The 20,299-nt window shown below is 44.8% G+C and overlaps 1 protein-coding gene across 1 annotated transcript in view; it reads left to right on the top strand.

Moving 5' to 3' along the window:
• The window catches only part of RASA2 (RAS p21 protein activator 2), a 461,891-nt gene that overhangs the window by 217,082 nt on the left and 224,510 nt on the right, over positions 1-20,299 (top strand). Inside the window, exons 9-10 of the mRNA XM_069213940.1 lie at positions 9,171-9,272; positions 14,176-14,332. Of these exons, the coding sequence (XP_069070041.1) occupies positions 9,171-9,272; positions 14,176-14,332 (259 nt within the window). The remainder of the gene's footprint in view (positions 1-9,170; positions 9,273-14,175; positions 14,333-20,299) is intronic.

Below are 20,299 nucleotides of genomic sequence, written 5' to 3'. Positions count from 1 at the left end.
GCGGGGATATATAAGGCTTGTAGGTTCATTAAGAGCTCTAGGTACCCAGAGCCAATAAATGAGCTGCACCTTGCAGTGGGTTTTCATTCTATACCGGGTATACAGCAATTCATTTGCTGAAATGTAAAGAGTGAAAAATAGGTATCAAGAAAACATTTGTATTTCTAAAATGGGCACAAGATAAGGTGTTGAGCAGCAGTGGTTATTTGCACATCTCTGAATTCCAGGGTGCCCATACTAGCACGTGAATTACAGGGCATTTCTCAAATAGATATCTTTTTTACACACTCTCTTATATTTGGAAGGAAAAAATTTAGAGAGACAAGGGGCCATAACACATGTTATGATATTCTATGTTCCCCAAGTCTCTTGATAAAAATGGTACCTCTCTTGTGTGGTAGGCCTAGCGCCTGCAACAGGAAATGCCCCAAAACACAACGTGGACACATCACATTTTCCCAAAGAAAACAGAGGTGTTTTTTGCAAAGTGCTTACCTGTGGATTTTGGCCTGCAGCTCAGCCGGCACCTAGGGAAACCTACCAAACCTGTGCATTTTTTAAAACTAGAGACCTAGGGGAATCCAAGATGGGGTGACTTGTGGGGCTCTCACCAGGTTCTGTCACCCAGAATCCTATGCAAACCTCGTAATTTGGCTAAAAAAAACACTTTTTCTTCACATTTCGGTGACAGAAAGTTCTGGAATCTGAGAGGAGCCACAAATTTCCTTCCACCCAGCGTTCTCCCAAGTCTGCTGATAAAAATGATACCTCACTTGTGTGGGTGGGCCAGGTGCCTCCAACAGAAAAATGCCCAAAACTTACAGAGATTGAGGGGATAGCACAGCGAATTGATAAGCACATATTCTTCTTTTATTCATCTTTAGGCTGAATCTGATTTGGGGGCCCACACAAGTGAGGTGTTATTTTACTTGGGAGACTGAGTGGAACGCTGGGGAGTAGGAATTTTGTGCTGGAGCGGTGATCCTACTATGAAAAGTCAGGAAAATATGCTTTCTTTAAGCAAATTTTGAGGTTTGCAGAGGAGTCTGGGTAAGAAAATGTTGGGGGATCCACGCACGCCACACCTCCCTAGACTCCTTGGGGTGTCTAGTTTTAAAAACTGTCTGGGTTTGGTAGGTTTCCCTAGATGAAGGCCGCACTCAGGACCAAAAACATAGTTGCCCCCTCCCCCCCAAAAAACAGGTAGTTTTGCAATATATCATTTTGATGTGTCCACGTATGTCTGTGATGTGCCAAACACTAAAATTGTGAAAAGAAACGCACTTAGGTTATGTGAAAAAGACCCCTCACCCACCAACCAAGTTGGTGGCATGCTTCATCATCGGGGTCCCACCTGAGACACCTAGCGTGTCACAAGTGTGCTGCAACGCCTGATTACAGCGGAGCAGGTTTTGTCATTTTTACCACACATACTGGTTGGATTTGACACAAGGGTGAGTGATGGTTCAGTAGATCAAACTTTATTAACAAGAGATTTCAGAAAAGTGAAATGCACTTAATAACTGAAAGGCCAAATAACTGAACCAATGACTCACAGCTCGTAAGCTGTAAAGCCGTGTCAAGGCACCAACCGTTTTACAGTCCGTTCACACACCTTTCATACATGACATGCACAAGACCATTCAAGGATCCAGCCACGAGCCCAGCACATTACAACACTCGCATCGACAGGCAGCGCCACTCAAGCACCCATCACTTACATTCGCCCACATGCCTGATACAGCAGTCACACTAGCTGATGGGAGTGTGTGGACTGAAGTTTGTCTGGCACCGCCAGCCTAGCGGCACCCTAAGCACACCACCAGCCAAGCGGCACCCCAAGCACACCACCAGCCAAGCGGCACCCCAAGCACACCACCAGCCAAGCTCCACCCCACGCACACCACCAGCCAAGCTCCACCCCCACGCACACCGCAAGCCAAGCTCCACCCCACGCACACCGCCAGCCAAGCGCCACCCCACGCACACCGCCAGCCAAGCGCCACCCCACGCACACCGCCAGCCAAGCGCCACCCAACGCACACCATCAGCCAAGCGCCACCCCACGCACACCGCCAGCCAAGCGCCACCCCACGCACACCGCCAGCCAAGCGCCTCCCCACGCACACCGCCAGCCAAGCGCCTCCCCACGCACACCGCCAGCCAAGCGCCTCCCCACGCACACCGCCAGCCAAGCGCCTCCCCACGCACACCGCCAGCCAAGCGCCTCCCCACGCACACCGCCAGCCAAGCGCCTCCCCACGCACACCGCCAGCCAAGCGCCTCCCCACGCACACCGCCAGCCAAGCGCCTCCCCACGCACACCGCCAGCCAAGCACCACCCCACGCACACCGCCAGCCAAGCGCCACCCCACGCAAACTGCCAGCCAAGCGCCACCCCACGCACACCGCCAGCCAAGCACCACCCCACGCACACCTCCATCACTTTTTTTTTAATAAACAAAAAAAAAATAACTAATTATAAAATAAGTACAAAACTACAAACACAAAAGCTCTAACTAAATACATGACAGTAATGCCAACCGTGAAACTGAACATATGAAAATATAAAATAGTCAGTTTACGCTCACGGTATTTCCCAATAATTTTTTGTGTGTGGTAACTTCTACAACAGCCGGCCACACACAGCCCAGGCTTTGAAGGGCAATCGGGGCAGTACATCCGGCTCTCCCTCCAGATACCTCTTCAGGCACATACTCTACGTTTCTTAGTGGGCAAGTCTTTTTTGGGAGTGGGAGGAATGTGATCTGGAAAGTGACGATCTTTCAATCTAGCCACATCCTCCACCACTGCTACTCTAGGAACTCTTGCCTGGTCGCCCACAATAAGGCTCTCTATCACTGACTCCTGAAATGTATAACAAATTTCATCCTTGACTCAGGTGAACAATCCTTGAACACAATAAAAGCATTAAAAATTGCCAAATGAAATAAATGTAGGGCCAACTTTTTATACCACACATAAGACTTACGAAGAGCAGTGTAAGGTTACAACCTCTGATCTACCTCTATCAACACCACCCATGTGCCTATTGTAGTCCAAAATGCACGCAGGTTTGCGCACTTCGGCAACCTGACCCCAAACAGTCACAGGGGAAGTACTCTCATCATGGATGGTAGATAGCATGTATACATCCCTCCTGTCTGAAGATTTCAGAGCTAGCAGCTCATTATTCCGCAAGGCACTGCACTGTCCCCTCTCACGTTTTTTACAGACAAGCTCCCTTTGATAGCCTTTCCTGTTAGAACGGATTGTGCCACAAGCAACAGTGTCCACTCTAAACAACTCCTTGAACAACTGCACTCCAGTGTAGAAATTATCTACGTACAAATGGTGACCTTTGTTAAACAGTCATCTATCAAGTTCCCGCACAATTTTTTTGCTAACTCCAAAACTAGCCGGGCAACCAGGAGGGTCAATACTGGAATCCCTACCAGTGTCGACCCAGAAATTATACACGTATCCTGTACTGCTTTCTGACAGCATATACAATCTAATTCCATACCGTGCCTTCTTACTAGGAATGCACTGCTTAAAAACTAAACACCCCTTGAAAAGGACCAAAGACTCGTCCACACTTATCTCTTTGCCTGGAACATAGACTTCTGAAAAACTGATCTACAAAATGATCAAGGACAGGCCTAATCTTAAAAAGACGGTCACAATCAGGGTGATCTCGTGGCAAGGCTAAAGCATTTTCTACAAAATGCAGCATACTACGTGTCATAGTTGCAGGAAATATAGCCGTTGCCATCAAGGGACTAGTAGACCAATAAGAAGCAAGTGATGGCTTCCTTATCAACCCCATCAAAAAAGTCAAACTTAAAAACTTTTTCATCTCTTCCAGATATATGGGAAATCACTGAGTAGCTCTAGACTGAGGCCTAAGTCTGGCAGCGTAGTCCCTCAAATATTGCTCTGCATACAAATTAGACTGCTCCACAATCTCTTCCAAAAATACAGCGTCCATAAACAAGTGAAAGAAATTGACAAGCAAAAAGTTTTCCGTATTGACTCTACACCCTGGGAGGCCAGTAAATGCAGGTAACTGTGGCTGCTCCATGTTTGGGGCAATCCAGGTGTCAGGTCTTCTAATTGGAAACCCTTCAGCCCCAGGCTGCTGCACTCTTGGCACATCAATGTCCTCCTCTAAAACAGGCCCTTCATCTTCACTGAAGAGTGGCTTCCCCATCAGAAGAATCCTCTTGGACAGAAAACTCACCTCCAGAATCTCTCACTTCCTCCTCTGCCTCAGATGCAGAGTCAGTCTCGTAATCATGGTCTGAAGACGACTCAAAAAGCATGCCAACAACCTGCTGAGCGGTCACTCTGCGGCCAGCCATGATCCTCATTAACAACAAATGGATTGTCAACAACAACCAGCACTAAAATAAGCAATAAACAAAGTGTAGCTTTATCACAAAGAGTTATGTAGTAAAAAACTATACCACTCACTTGCCTGAAAAAGGTACTCACCAGCAACTACTCTGCACAGACAAAGCAATCACCAATGATATATAAAAAGAAAAAAGCATATTGGACGTATGACAACACAAATATCATTGTGCTCAAATCTAGGGACAATTACACACACAATACTGCATTTACTACACCACCTACAAACAGGTCATTCATGCATGTCAACAATACACCTTTGGAGAAAATTGCTTTTCCTTACCAAAAACATGCAACTATGCAAACCGCAGGACAACTACTGCCAAAACCGCAATGATCCACTGCAAAGGAAGCAAAAGCTTTGAACTAGAACAAAAAGAAGAAATAAATTGTTATAATCACATATACAAATACTTCGCCAGTTGACAAACACCCCGCCACCAAGAACTTAGAAATGGGCCCTGGTGCCTAAGTGCCTTCTGCCCCACTTGGGGGCAGATGGGCCTAAAACATATAGGCCGATCCGCCCCCAAGGAGGGCAGAAATGGCCAACAGCTCTGTACCCTGTTTGGGGGGGGGGGGCTACCCTCGCCAAAGGGGGTGAAAGGGGGCGCCCCCAGCACAAAAAAACTAAGGGGAGCAATTCCATCATGTCTTGGTGGCTTCTGCCCCCTTGGGGGGAGATAGGCCCAAAAAAAATAGCCTGATCTGCCCCCAAGGGAAGCAGAAATGGTAATCAGTAATGTGCCCCCCTTTGGGGAGCGACGCTTGCCAAAGGGGACGCCCCTCCACCCACACAAAACACACACACAGAAGGTCCCTGGTGCCTAAGAGGATTCTGTCCCCCTTGGGGGCAGATGGGCCTAAAAAAATAGGCCAATCTGCCCCCAAGTGGGGCAGAAATGTCCAACAGCTCTGTGCCCTCTTCGGGGGGCGACCCTTGACAAAGGGGGCACCCCAGCACACAAAAAAACAAAGGGAGCCAAAAAAAAATCTGACATCTTGGGGGCAGATGGGCCTAAAAAAAATAGGCCGATCTGCCTCAAAGGTGGGCAGGAATGGCCATCAGTAGCGTGCCCCCTTTGGGAGGGGCGGCCCTTGCCAAAGATGGCGCCTCCCCACACAAAACACACACACACAGGATCCCTGGTGCCTAAGTGGATTCTGCCCCCTTGGGGGCAGATGGGCGTAAAATTGCCCGATCTGCCCCCATGTGGAGCAGAAATGGCCAGCAGCTCTGTTTCCCCTTTAGGGGGCGACCCTTGCCAAAGGGGGCACCCCCAGCACAAAACAGAAAAAGGGGAGAAAAAAAATCCCTGGCGTATTGGTGGTTTCTAAAAAAATAGCCCGATCTGCACCCAAGGGAAGCAGAAATGGTAATCAGTAATGTGCCCCCCTTTGGGGAGCGACGCTTGCCAAAGAGTCCGCCCCTCCACCCACACAAAACACACACACAGAAGGTCCCTGGTGCCTAAGAGGATTCTGTCCCCCTTGGGGGCAGATGGGCCTAAATAAATAGGCCAATCTGCCCCCAAGTGGGGCAGAAATGTCCAACAGCTCTGTGCCCTCTTCGGGGGGCGACCCTTGACAAAGGGGGCACCCCAGCACACAAAAAACAAAGGGAACCAAAAAAAAATCTGACATCTTGGGGGCAGATGGGCCTAAAAAAAATAAGCCGATCTGCCTCAAAGGTGGGCAGAAATGGCCATCAGTAGCGTGCCCCCTTTGGGAGGGGCGGCCCTTGCCAAAGATGGCGCCTCCCCACACAAAACACACACACAGGATCCCTGGTGCCTAAGGCGTAAAATTGCCCGATCTGCCCCCATGTGGAGCAGAAATGGCCAACAGCTCTGTTTCCCCTTTAGGGGGCGACCCTTGCCAAAGGGGGCACCCCCAGCACAAAACAGAAAAAGGGGAGAAAAAAATCCCTGGCGTATTGGTGGTTTCTGCCCCCCTTGGGGGCAGATGGGCCTAAAAAAATAGCCCGATCTGCCCCCAAGGGAAGCAGAAATGGTAATCAGTAATGTGCCCCCCTTTGGGGAGCGACGCTTGCCAAAGGGGCCGCCCCTCCACCCACACAAAACACACACACAGAAGGTCCCTGGTGCCTAAGAGGATTCTGTCCCCCTTGGGGGCAGATGGGCCTAAAAAAATAGGCCAATCTGCCCCCAAGTGGGGCAGAAATGTCCAACAGCTCTGTGCCCTCTTCGGGGGGCGACCCTTGACAAAGGGGGCACCCCAGCACACAAAAAAACAAAGGGAACCCAAAAAAAAATCTGACATCTTGGGGGCAGATGGGCCTAAAAAAATAGGCCGATCTGCCTCAAAGGTGGGCAGAAATGGCCATCAGTAGCGTGCCCCCTTTGGGAGGGGCGGCCCTTGCCAAAGATGGCGCCTCCCCACACAAAACACACACACACAGGATCCCTGGTGCCTAAGTGGATTCTGCCCCCTTGGGGGCAGATGGGCGTAAAATTGCCCGATCTGCCCCCATGTGGAGCAGAAATGGCCAACAGCTCTGTTTCCCCTTCAGGGGGCGACCCTTGCCAAAGGGGGCACCCCCAGCACAAAACAGAAAAAGGGGAGAAAAAAAATCCCTGGCGTATTGGTGGTTTCTGCCCCCCTTGGGGGCAGATGGGCCTAAAAAAATAGGCCCATCTGCCCCCAAGGGGGGCAGAAATAGCCAATACTAATTTTCCCCCCTTAGGGGGGGGGCGACCCTTGCCCAAGGGGTCCCCCCAAGCACACAAAACCCACACACACCACACAATCCCTGGCGCCTGGTGGGTTTTGACCCCCCCCCCCCCAGGGGCGAGATCAGCCCAAAACATGGCCGATCTAGCCCCAGTGGGGGGCCAAAACATATTAAAATGGATTGCCCCCGGGGCAGCGCCCCCTGCCTAAGGGGTTGCTGCCCAAAAACGTAAAAAAACCATAATCCCTGGTGGTGTAGTGGTTTTTGACACCCCCCCCCCCCCCCCTGATTGGCCCAAAAAACAGCCGATCTACCCCCGGGGGGAGGGGGAAAGCGATATAGGATTTGGAATAGCCCCCCAGGGGAGCGACCCTTGCCCAAGGGGTCGCTCCCCAAAATAAAATTAAAACGAAATCCCTGGTGCCTAGTGGGGATTCCTAGTCGACCATCGCGGGCCCCTGATGACGGCATGCTGTGAGTGCGCTGACATCATCAGATTGCTAAGGGGGGGGGTTGTGGGTGGATCCTCGAATGGGGGTGTGGGTGGGAGGCCCCATGGGGGAGCGCTAGCGCTCCCCCTGTGGGCCGGTCGCAGGAAGAGCTTATCTCGTCAAGGGCACACGGGAACCGTGTGCCTGGATGAGACCAGCTCACCCCAGGCACCCTGGGGGTTAAAGGTTATTTGCGACTATTTTGAGGTTGCCTGATCAACCTTTTTTCCTCAAAGGTCTTGCACATCTTTTTTTCTCCATCCCCATTCATTATGTCCCAATGGGATCTGAATTTGGTTTTGACACTTATGATTTGCGCTCCTTTCGAGTCTCTCCACAATTGTCCTCCCAGGCTTCTCACTTTGAAAACAGTCTTTCCTTGTGGCCATTACATCTGCCCGCAGGGTGAGTGAGCTGCAGGCATTGTCATCTAAGCCACCCTACCTTTCCATCTATCCTGACAAAGTGGTGCTTCACACGGGGCCCTGTTTCTGCCAAATGTTGTTACACCCTTTCTTGTTGGCCAATCCATTACCTTGCCTACTTTTACACACCCCTACATCCTACTAAGGAAGAGGAGAAACTTCACTGCTGGGACCCAAAAAGACGGCATTCTACCTTGATCGTACAAAAGCGTTATGCTGGATGATCAACTCTTTGTAGGTTATTTGGGTGCGAAGATAGGTTGGGCAGTGCAGAAGCGAACCATCTCCAGATGGGTCAATCTCTGTATTATGATCTGCTACGCACTGGCCAAGAAGCAACCCCGTGAGATTTAGATGCTGAAACTACACGGGCTGAAGCTGAGAGCACCTGTCTGGGAGCAATGTGGGCATCTCTGCACACGTTTACCAAACTCTACCGCCTGGACAGTAAGGTCCGTAGGGATGGACACTTTGCCCGTTCAGTCCTGCAGGACTTTGGAGTATGAACTCTGAGGATGGTATTGCTCAGGTATCTATTCAAAGGTAAGGAATATGGAAATAGAAGTCTCTATCAGATGAGCAAGTTACTTACCCTTCGTAATGCCTTAACTGGTAGAGACAATATCTAGTTGCAGATTCCTTACCGACCCATCCTCTCTGCTCTGCCAACTGATTTCTATGGGAAGGGACTCCCCTTCAGGGCCTTAGTTTTGATGCACCAGTAGTCAGCTTCTTTATAACTCTGCATTTCTAGTGTGGTAAGTTGTAAAAAGAAACTGATGTCCGTCAAGCAGGCTGCCGCCTATATATGAACTGCAACATCATACCTGGCGCGTACAATGCTGATGACGAACACGGAGCTGAGTGATGCCACCTAGCGGCGCACAGGGGTACTTTTCACAGAATTCTTCAGATCCAGTGTGACGTCTCGGGGAATTCAAATGTAAGGAATCTGCAACTAGATATTGTCTCTATCAGATTGGGCGTTACTGAAGGTAAGTAACTTGTTCATCAGTGCTTGTGCTTGGATGCTAAAATTACAAAGCTTACTCATGTCTTACCTGCATGAGCTTTGTGTGGTGCAACAGTGCATTCTGACAGAGTCTTAACATAAGTTATAATAATCTGTGTTTTATATTTCAGGGTTGATCTGTGGAACAATGGAAATCTGGCGCAAGATATTTTTCTTGGGGAAGTTAAAGTTTCTCTGAAGGTTTTGCGAAATGATCTATCACATGATGCCTGGTAAGATACTGCTCTCATCAACAGGGTTCTTGTACTACTCTCCTTGAATACAAAACACGTTGTGACAGAAAGTTTTGTTGTATGTAGTGTGACATTTGCTTGGTAAATTCTGTACTGGCAACTGTGTTTTTTTTTTTTTTTCAGAATATAATTGGTCCTGCAAGCATGAAGTTTTGTTTAGTGTTCTATCAAAAGTGGCAGACTAATTATGATAAAAAACTGGTGGAAATGTTTTTGTGCCTCTTACCTGTGTTGAGTTCTCCAAAATTAATGAAGTCGTACCCAGTAGATGGTTTGAGCCCAAAAAGGAACTGTATGGTTATACTATTGTGAGTAAGGATGTGAGAAGTCTCTTATCTGTAGGTGAAACTACAGAGCCCTGCCATCGACCCCAAAATCCATGCATACGTACATATACATATACACACACACACACACACACACACACACACACACACACACGTACACACACGTACATACATACACACACACACACACACACACACACGTACACACACACACACACACGTACATACACACACGTACATACACACAAATATTATGGACTATTCTACAAATAATGTAATAATTAGTTGTGGTTATTATAGACCAGCAATCAAATTAAAGATTGAGCCCTAAACATAGCCCAAGTATATTTCATCACACATTCCCAATAAATGAGTCTAATTCTTACCTTTGCTATAATTTGTTAATATACAACCTAGTTTACTTCAGAATGTTTATGCAGAGCCATACACCACCCACATACCTTCATGCCATAAGGCCTCAGTTCGGAGAGACTTCTCTCAGCATCTCCCTAGCAATAGGTTTATCTGCCTTGCTTTTCCCAAATCAATTGTATCTTTTTTTTTTCCTCTTGTTTTTAACATGGTAGTTTATATAGTGATGAAAGGTTTGCTCATGCTCAGCTTGTTTTAAGTTATATTGTACAATGAACAAGATTTCTGTTCAGAATTCAGGAAGCACACGGAAGCTGCCGTTATTGTATCTTGTAAGTTCTTCTGCTATGGAGCTGAGCAAGGCCTTTTATAGTTGCTGAATTACCTGAAAGCTAGCGGCTGCAGACAGCAGAAAATGGCGTGTTGATGTCAGTTATTGTAAAATATGTGACAGGTGACGATGTGTATCTTCTTAGAATATAACAGACCCAAGTTTTATATCTTCTAGGCCCTGAACTATTTCCAGGCACCCTAATACACACGATGCACAGATTGCTCATGTTAACATATAGTACGGCATGTGCCCCTTACAGCATCACATAAACATTTAATAAAAACTATGCCACACGTCACCTGCCCTCCTGTATTTAATGTGCTGCACAAAATGCTCCTGCCCTGTCATAGGGACAACTTTCCAGTTTTTTATGGTGTTAAAAAAAATTGAATGCCTATGTTGGACTGTGAATTCTATGGAGCAACTGAGTTTTGTTCCATCTTGTTGGTGCTCTGCTTTAGTTTCTGTACTTAGTGGTACCATCTTGGAATTTTTTTCACTCACCTGGCTTTATTATTTGTTGTGCCGTAATCTTTCCCTCTGCATACCTTTGTGGTCTTCTTGAAAGTGTGTGTTTTTTCTATATTCTGCATGCCTTACTTTTAAAAACTGCTTAAACGCCTTATGTATATCAGACTGGATTTTGGGAAAGAGTCAAACTTTCCCCAAAACTGATTAAAGTGTGTTCTAAATGTTGCAGCATGAATCTCTAGGATCTCCAGATTCTTGCACACAATCCTGCATATCCGTTATGTCTATAATTTAAGGAAGTCTCCTTAAAAACTCTCCAACGTATTAATTGAGAAAATCCATAAGATCGGGTTTTCTAAACCACTAAAGAGTGAAGGATTACTCTTCCTACACTCTCGAATTGAAAAACTGTATAAGTTAGGAAACCTTCAGAGAAATCACAGATCATGATCTCAATTACCAGACGCTCTTCACGCTTCCTACCCAATTCTGGCTACAGCGATAACGGAGATGAGCACATACATCACCTCATCTCCATTGTCCTCATGCCTTAAAAAAACAAAAAATAAACTTAAAAGCGGATCTAGAGGATCTAAATAATTCCTGCTCACTTTCTAATTTTCCTTTCCTTTCAGAAATCCTCTAAAGCTGCACAGCTACCAAACTCAACCTGGTGGTAGTTGTGCATACCTTAACACAACAGATGATATCGCTCATTGAAATGTGAAATTCACATTTAAAAGGTGGTTGTTGTATGTCATTTTGATGGTTTTCTACTTCTGAAAGAAAGCCTTTTGGTTAGCTATCACTTCTGCTAAGGAGCATTAGCAATTTTCAGGCTCTGTCTTCCAAAGAACCATCCAGCATCTTTGACAGAAAGAAAGTGGTCCTTTGAATGATTCCTTCCATTGTACCCTGAGCTTTGTCACAGTTTCATTTATACCAACAACAAATGCTTAATTTCTCCTCTTTGACTTTCACAGTTCTTTCGTTGAAAAACAGCACACAGACTGAATGCTTTAAAATTGCACTTTTAAACAACATGTTAACCACTTTAGCCAAGCGAACAATCCTATGATTATCCACATGTTCATAAATTTGTGGCATTTCTGCTCTAAGTCGTCATCTCCTTTTACTGGGGAAAAGCTGCATTGGTTGTAGGAAATGCATATTTCAGTAATTTGTAGGATAGCCAAAAGCGCCGTAGGTGTTTGTTAGGGATTGCTTCTTGAAATTATCATCTAGAAAAGTTGTTGCTTTCTATCTCTCAGTTCTGTTTACCCTATCTGCTTCAGTCCCGTTGATGTTTCCACCTTCTCAGTGTTCTTTATCTATTCAATTGGGTTTCAAAGAGTTGAGGAGCAGGTAGAACAGGGGTCTCCAAGCGGTCGACCGCAAGCTACCAGTAGCTCACAGACCCTGCGAGTAGCTTGCTGCCTCCTTTTAATGCCCCTTTAGTGCATGTCCTAATTTTTTTGTTAATTTCATCTTTTGCCGGTCCTCAGCCAAACCAGCTTCTCACATTGGCTGAATGGAGTGGGTGGGGCCCTGCGGGGACATCAGTGCATAAAGCCTGGCTTAAACAGTATTGGACTGACCACTGGAAACCATGCCACCAGCCTTCTGCTGCCTGGAACCGTGCTTTAAAAATGCCAACCAATGTGTCTGGATCAAGGGTGTATCAGCCTTTGTACCAGAGCCCTATTATAAGGATTGGACCTCCGTTTGGCTTTGTAGCTGCATATTGCAGTGCAGAAGGAGTGCAACCAGTGTTAGGCCTGCGACCAGCAAAAGGTTGCAAGTTACAAGATGTACTTTTTTTTTTTTTTTTTTTTTTAAAGCCCCTTGTGAAAGTTTAATACTACAGTTTTAGTATTCGGCTTGTATAAATATTTGAAAGCTAAAGTGTTTTTTTTCTGAGCCCTGTCTTAAATCTATACAATTGGATTTATTTGCTACATTTTAGCAACCCACCCTTCCATGCACCCCATGTTGCCTGTCCTTCAGAGGCCATTTTGAGACCACTCTTGAGTATCACTATTAAGTGTCTGTAGGGCTCTGAGAAGCAAAAGCATTGGTAGATTTGATAAGCTTCACTGAATATCCTTTTCCCCGTAACAGATGACAGCTGAGATGGGAAAAGCCAATTGTAACAGTGCTTTGCTGGTCACTGAGAAAGTAGAGGTCTTGACCTATAACACTTTGTCTCTCTCACTCAACACCAGTGGGGCCACCCAGCCGTTACCGATCCCCCAAGAACCTGATATGTGAAGCAGATTGACATACTGCTTAGCCGTCCCTACAGCATTGCTAAGAGTGCCTTAGTTCTTTTCTTTTACCTTAATTAACAGTAACTCGACAGTTTCTGGATGCAATTCCCAGTTACTCACCGCACCAGCCTTCCCAGGCACTGTAGTAACATCAAAGACATCTCACTTCCCCACCTTTGCTTAGTACTGTGTGGAGATTGACCCTCCATCCACTGTTCTCCTATTGCCAGCTAATTTTGTCAGGTGTTTTTCCAAGCATACGGCCTAATGCTCCACCAATTTTAGTTCTGGCGCAGGAGTGCTACTAAGGAGAAGCATACGGAAAAATAAAGCAGAGACCATCAAGAATGCAAATTGAATGTACATTTGGGTGCAATGGACAGACATTATAGTGTTTTTGGATCATGCACTGTTTATGGTTGCTAGATAGGTCTCTCAGAGTACTGTCTTGTGACATGTTCGTGGACTCGTACTGGCACCAATGTGGTATCCATGCTCATAACAATCTCTGCATGGTTACAACACAAATCAAGTGTCATTTGTATCAGTGTTTCTAGGGAACCCCTATCATTTTCTTCAAACCATGGTATCAGCTTCATGGAAATTATGCTCAGTCATGAGGCTGGGCCTTGAGGGTCAGTAGGAACAGTGCACGAGTTGCTTTGCCTTTTGTAGCTCAGAATGATTTGCACTGATTAGAAGTAGCTCTCACTACTGAAAAGATTAGATTGCCCTGGGGTAGAGCAATAGGTCAGTGCAAGGAAAAAAAAATACTATTCTTTATCTTCCTTTTTTTTTTATTTTTAAGCTCTTCCTCCCCTTTTTGATACCCAATCAGCTATCCACCTCAAACTTGCACAGTACGCCAACTTTCATGCTTCAAGGGCTGTGCAATAATTAGTTAATATTTGCTGCTGAATATGTGGTATTGAGGCGATCACAAGTTCAGATCCTGCAGCAACTACCCAGCCATCAAATCTTTCAAGGTCATTAAATGGAGGCCCATTAAATTAGGTGATAGCAACACCTTCTATTTGCAGCTCTGAGAAATATAAGACATGCAATATAAATCTCTAAGAAACAAACACACACTCTTGCACGCGCTCTCTCACGTTGTTTAATGTTTTATTGTAATGTTTTCTTCATAGGTACTTTTTGCAACCACGAGACAATGGAAACAAGACTTCCAAGGCAGATGATCTTGGATCACTTCGATTAAACATCTGTTATTCTGAGGACTATGTGCTTGCATCGGAGCATTATGTCCCACTGAAAAATCTCATGGTGAAATCTCCCGATGTTAAGGTACTTTCACTGAAATATTGATTTTGTAATACTTTGCTCTTTTGAACACTTGTTAACACTATGCTATCACCTCTGTGCTTCTTTATGTCTATCTAATACAATATCCCAAAAATATTAACAATTTGTAGTTTTATTTATTAGCTAGGGTTCCTCTAGTGAGGTAAAATGAAAATGTAGGTAGAGGGTTAGGAGATCTGCCTTGCCGGCCTTTCTTTTAGATGTGTTATCATGGCCCGAAGGTTATCTTTGGTGAGCTGGGGAAGAAGAATGCTTCCTTGAAAAGACAAGTCAGTGGCAGATTGTGTTCGTGCTTTATTTGTGGACAAATGATTTTCCAGCGATAAGGACTCAGAACTCTAATGGATCTGCCAAATGCATTGTACTGCTCAACCCGTTTTTTGTAATTGTTTTTATTGAGATAAATCTAAGTTTGTACCAATGAGTGGGCAAAGGTGCTAGGTTCTTTACATATTCCTGTCCTTTCACCACTCAAAGGCTTTGTAGTTGATGCATGGTACTGGGTCTTTTGCTGCCTGAGAAGCCAAAGGAGAGGATTGAAAGTTTAAGTTGTTTCTTTGATTTCATTCGGTTTGAGCAAAGTCTTGTCAAACGTTCGTGTATTCCCTGTAGAAAATGTTCCTGTATTCTCAGTATCTTCCGAATTTCTGTTTCTGGGCCAGCATAAATTGATTTGTAATAGATGAATTATGAGAGGTTGGAGGTATTGGTGAGCCCAGGTTAATGGTTTAATTTTCAGGGGCAGTGCTATCCTTCTCAGTGTCTTTAGCGGGTAATTGTTGCTTTGGATGGCTACAGTAATATGTAGCTTAAGTTATTTTGACTCAAGGTGTTTTACTTTTTGTGTGAATGATGTTTCTTTCCAATTTCCTGAGGCCACACAGAGGAAAACTGGCTCTGCTCATGTGCCCCAACTATCATTAACTCTTTATAATACCATTCAGCTGCTTCCTACCTTGTGTTTTTTGTAGAGGTGTGCAACTCAGTAGTACTCACTTTAATGACCTCTGAAAGATGACAGGTTGAGTTAGCTATGTTGATGTTCGAATTGGTCATCTCCAAGTTATACACACATTTCAGTGTTTTTGCCTCATGTAACTGTCTTACCAGCTAAGAAAACTCGCACAGTTTTTTTCTAAATACCCCCACCCTCTGATTCCTAAAATCTCAGGGTCCCATAAGTGAATTATTTTGGAATGCTCACATCACCAACCAAATATTTAAAACTCTCTTATAATGAGCACTACCGGCAGATTGCCTCTAGTGATTGTAAATAAGACAAAACACTCAAATGTCAGCATCACTTGAAACTGTTAGTATAACAGGTGATGCTTTGGAAACCTGAATAGGGACTTGTATTGAGGTAATCGTTTAGTAGAAACCTTGTCTGGAAGGTGAGTTAATGAGTCATGATCATGTAAAACAGCGGGGAGGGAAGGATTCCAGATGCCAAGCCTGACCTTAGTGCACCTGGCCATTATTAATGGTTGTTTAAGTGCCCCTTGATCAGCTTAAAAGTTAGTTCCTTTTTGAACTGCAAAAGTAAAGTTGTACACTTGATGTTTCGACAGATGCTAATCTCGATCAAGGTAGAAAGCTTGATTCCTGCTTTTCTCTTTTTACATTTCATGATTACAAATCTTTTCCGCTTGTAGTTTTAGAAGCAGACACCGAGATCTAGCTTTGACATTGTATTCAGTTTAGGTCATGCTGTATTTTGTACAGTTTTGTGATGTGGTGGAAGACAGCTTATTTGATGCTTTTCAGAGCAACATATATGAGTTTCCAATGAAAATGTCACTCTTCAACCTTGTCGGAAGAATAGCAGTTTTGTTAGCAGGGGTAGACTTTAAGGAAAAGTATGTATCAGGTCTGAACATAAGTGATGTCTACCTGTCCGTCCTCTTGCAGCACAGTTGTCCTTTGATCAGACCACGTCTGTTGCCATTTGCTGTTTGTGATGAAGAGCAATTCTATTTCGGTTTGTGAAATCTTTAGGTAGACGTTTAACATCCAGTCCTGCACAAGGAGGGGGAAGAGGCAGGTCTTGATTTGATTGATAATTTCATCAGTGGAGCAGATGTTTAGATAGAGTTGATTATTTCTCAGTAAACTGATTGATCTTGTAGCTGTAATCAGCTGAAAGGACTCACAAGGAACTTCATGTAGCGGCTGTGGATGACAGAAGACTTCAGGGTTACTTTGGGTGCTTTGCAAGTAATCATTATCCTCAAAGGTCAACAAATACTATTTTGTATGAGTCCCTTTTGCTTGCCTTGTTGGAGATATAGGTGGGGAGCCAGTTAAATATAAGGCCAGAGAATCCCATGAATGTTGTTTGCTAGGGCTTTGTTTTTGATGGTGTCGAAGTCAGTTGAGAAGTGAAGAATGACCTGTAGACGCATATTGCCTTTGTGGGTGGCTAGGAGGGCATTATTCTGTGCTTCTGCTGTAGCATTACGTGAAGTTGGATTGTTTTAGTTGTGCATGAAGTAATGGTTGTTGATTTGACCTTGGAGCTGATAATATACAATATTGTTAATTATCTAGCTTGAGGATGTCAAATGTATAGTTGGTTATTATTTGGAGAGGGTGTTGCGATGCAATAGCTTTGCAGTATGCTGCTTGACCACAACAGTGACAACTGCGAGGCCTGTGCAGACTTTAAGTCAAAGACACTGAGAGCGAGAGACAAGCAAAGGTAGGCTCCCTATGCCATGCAGAGCCAGAAAACAACTCCATCTCTGAAGGACTTGGGGTTGCCAGGTGACGATCAAGAAAAGGTCTTTTTGATCGTCAAGGTAGAAAGAGAACAGCATAAGCTAAAAATAATTCTCGGGCAGTGGGAGACTCTAACTCATCTGACTCTAGAACTCAAAAAGTGGCCTCTGTGTCGAAAAAAACATTGCCGAAGGCAAGTCGGGATCAAAAGAACCAGTCAGATCCCAGGCTAGGGATACCACAGGTGGTCAAACTCCCAAAAATAAAACAAAAGATATCAAGATGATCAGAAGACAGATTGAAGCAGAGAAGCTTCAACGTCAGCGGAAGAGAGAAAGGGAGAAATTCCTAAGAAGTCGTCAAAAGAGACTCCGTTGAAGGAAATTTCAACATGGAATAGAAAATAGTCATCTGAGCTAGACACTGAAGAAAGGTCTGCAGAAATTGAAAGGACAAAGAAGCAGCTAAAGGCATACATGGCAGCAGTCCTGGAAAAAAAAGAGGGACTTCGCCGAATCCCTTCGAGAATTTTGTATTCCACAAAAGTCCTCGAGGCATGATGACAGTGGGTAGGGGAAGAGCTTGAACCCCCAACGACACCTGAGCCACAAGAAGAAGAACTGGAACAGGAGTTTATCATTGAGGAAGATAATCCTGAGAATTTAGCTATGGAAATGCTACAGGAAGGATCTGAATTTACAGAGAAACAATGGCAAGACATTGAAACTGATTCACCCGACGAGGCTACCCCTCAAGAACATTGCCCCTGATGATATTGCGATGTACAGTCAGCTTATAAACAAGGCAGCTGAGAAATATGGGGTACAATTGAAAGAGTAAAAGGGCCAATCCTGCTTCCTTGTTGAGACATTACTGCCCTCCAAACAACAAATCTGTGTTTGCCAGTGCTTCCAAACATTTTGGATTGGGGAGATGCGTTCAAGAATCCTGCAACTTGCAGAGCAGTCATAGTTAGGCTGAGAAAAAGTATAGACATTTGTCCAAGGATCCTCTATACAGAAGAGCAACAGTTCTAGCTGATTCAATCGGAGCAGCCACTGCAAGGAAAAGGGCAAACATACCCTACTACATCTCATCCAACTCCAGATAAAGTAACAGGATGAATTTGTTTGGAAACATTTTTGAAAGAGGGGCAGCAAATCAGTGGAGAATCGCAAACTCCAATGCTCTACTAAATAGGTATGCCTACCAGCAGTGAGGTGAAATGACAGAACATATGAAACACTTGCCCTAACAGTACTGAAAAGGGCTGTTGCACTAGCTGGGGAAGGTAAAAACATAGCTAACACTTGCCTGAAATCAGTACTGGATGTAACGGCTATTGCTTGCCATTAAATGAAGGTGAGGACAACACTAAGATGCTATGCATGATTGAGGGTGTCTAGTTGTAAACCTGAAGTCCAAACTAATATCATCAATGCTTCATTTAACAGTGGACAGCTTTTTGGAGGTTCTGTAGATAAAACTTTACAGCAGCTGAAAAAGGACACCACCACCACTAAATCAGTGGGAGCTCTGCAATATAGAGGTCACCTACGAAGAGAAGCAACTCCTTTCAGAAGACCAACAGGAAGAGGGGGCTACTCTAGCACATTCTCACATGAGGGGTTTCAAGCAACAAGCCAATCCTATCCAACACTTCAACTCTGGCCATTTCAGATGCAAGGATGGCAGTTTTTTCAGGGATGGGGAAGAGCGGAGCATTCATAGAAGAGGAGCGACACCCGCCAGTAAGTGATTCTGCATTTCATTAAAACCTCTCACACTCAACACCTGTGGGAGGAAGAGTAAAAACCTACTTCAGGGGTGAAAGAAGATAACGAACAGTTGGAAACATCATAAAATATAGATGTTATCTCAAACTGATCAAAACGCCCCCCAGCAAAAGCACCAAGGAAAGAGGTCCTCTCAAAGGAAGAAACATCATGTCTACTCAAGGAAGTAGAGGAGTTGCTGTGGAATGGAGCAACAAAAAGGTGCAGATGAAGGAAATCAATCAAGGAAACAACTCAATTTATTTCCTTATTCCAAATCAGGATGTAACACTATGTCCCATACTGGACCTAAGATTTATAAACAAGTTAATAAAAACACAGGAATTCAAGATGACAACACTGCAGGAGGTTATCCCACAGATTAACAAAGGGGATTATATAGCAACCATAAACCTAAAGGATACTTATTTGCACATCCCAATGAATCACAATTACCAGTGATTCCTGTGATTTGTAGTCCACAAGACTCATTACCAATTCAGAGTACTAACTTTCAAAACAAAGTCAGCACTGAGAGTATAAACAAAATGCCTAGAGCTGTAGCAGCACAACTAAGAAGACAAGGAATTTACTTCTACTCTTACCTAGACAATTGGTTGGTAAGAGAAAATTAATTGAGCAAATGCAAAATGGATATTCAAAAAGTTTTAACAACACTGTTCAATCAAAGATTCTCAATAAATACTGAAAAACCATCAACAAAGCCAGAGCAAAAAAGGTCTTTCTAGGAGCGAGAATCAACTCGATAGAGGCAAAGGCATATCCATGCGAAAAGAGGGTAACATCAGTACTTCAAGAAACTCGCCTTTACCAGAAGGGGCAGTCTCTGACTGGGGAACATTCTGGGGAAGATGGTCTCATACATCCCACTCACTCCATACGCAAGGCTACATATGAGACCATTTCAGGTATGGCTACAAAACCAATGGTCACAAGCAACCAGGATATTGGTAGGATTAGTGGTTGTCATGCAAAATATTTAGGAGGAGATGGCATGAGGGAACAGGATATAGTTAACAGCATGAAGACCATTTACACAGCCAACTCCTCAAATGCCCATTACCACAGATTCCTCTCAAATGGGTTGGGGAGCAAATATAGGATCCCTCAATGTAAGAGGTGTAAGGACAGAACGCATTGAAGCACAGCATATCAATGCATTGGAAAGACAGTGGGCCTGATTACACCTTTGGCGGAGGGGGTTAATCCGTCCCAAATGTGACGAATATCCCGCCCACCGTTTTACGAGTTCCATAGGATATAATGGACTCGTAATACGGCGGGCAGGATATCCGTCACATTTGGGACGGATTAACCCCCTCCGCTAAAGTTGTAATCAGGCCCAGTGTTCCTAGCCTTAAAAGGCTCTCAGAAAGAGCTATGGGGGAAAGCATTATGACTACAAACACTAAGACAATGTTGTAGGAAGTTG

The sequence above is a fragment of the Pleurodeles waltl genome, chromosome 11 (genome assembly GCF_031143425.1).
Source record: "Pleurodeles waltl isolate 20211129_DDA chromosome 11, aPleWal1.hap1.20221129, whole genome shotgun sequence".
Classification (NCBI taxonomy): Eukaryota; Metazoa; Chordata; class Amphibia; order Caudata; family Salamandridae; genus Pleurodeles; species Pleurodeles waltl.
This window is presented reverse-complemented; position numbering and strand designations above follow the sequence as displayed.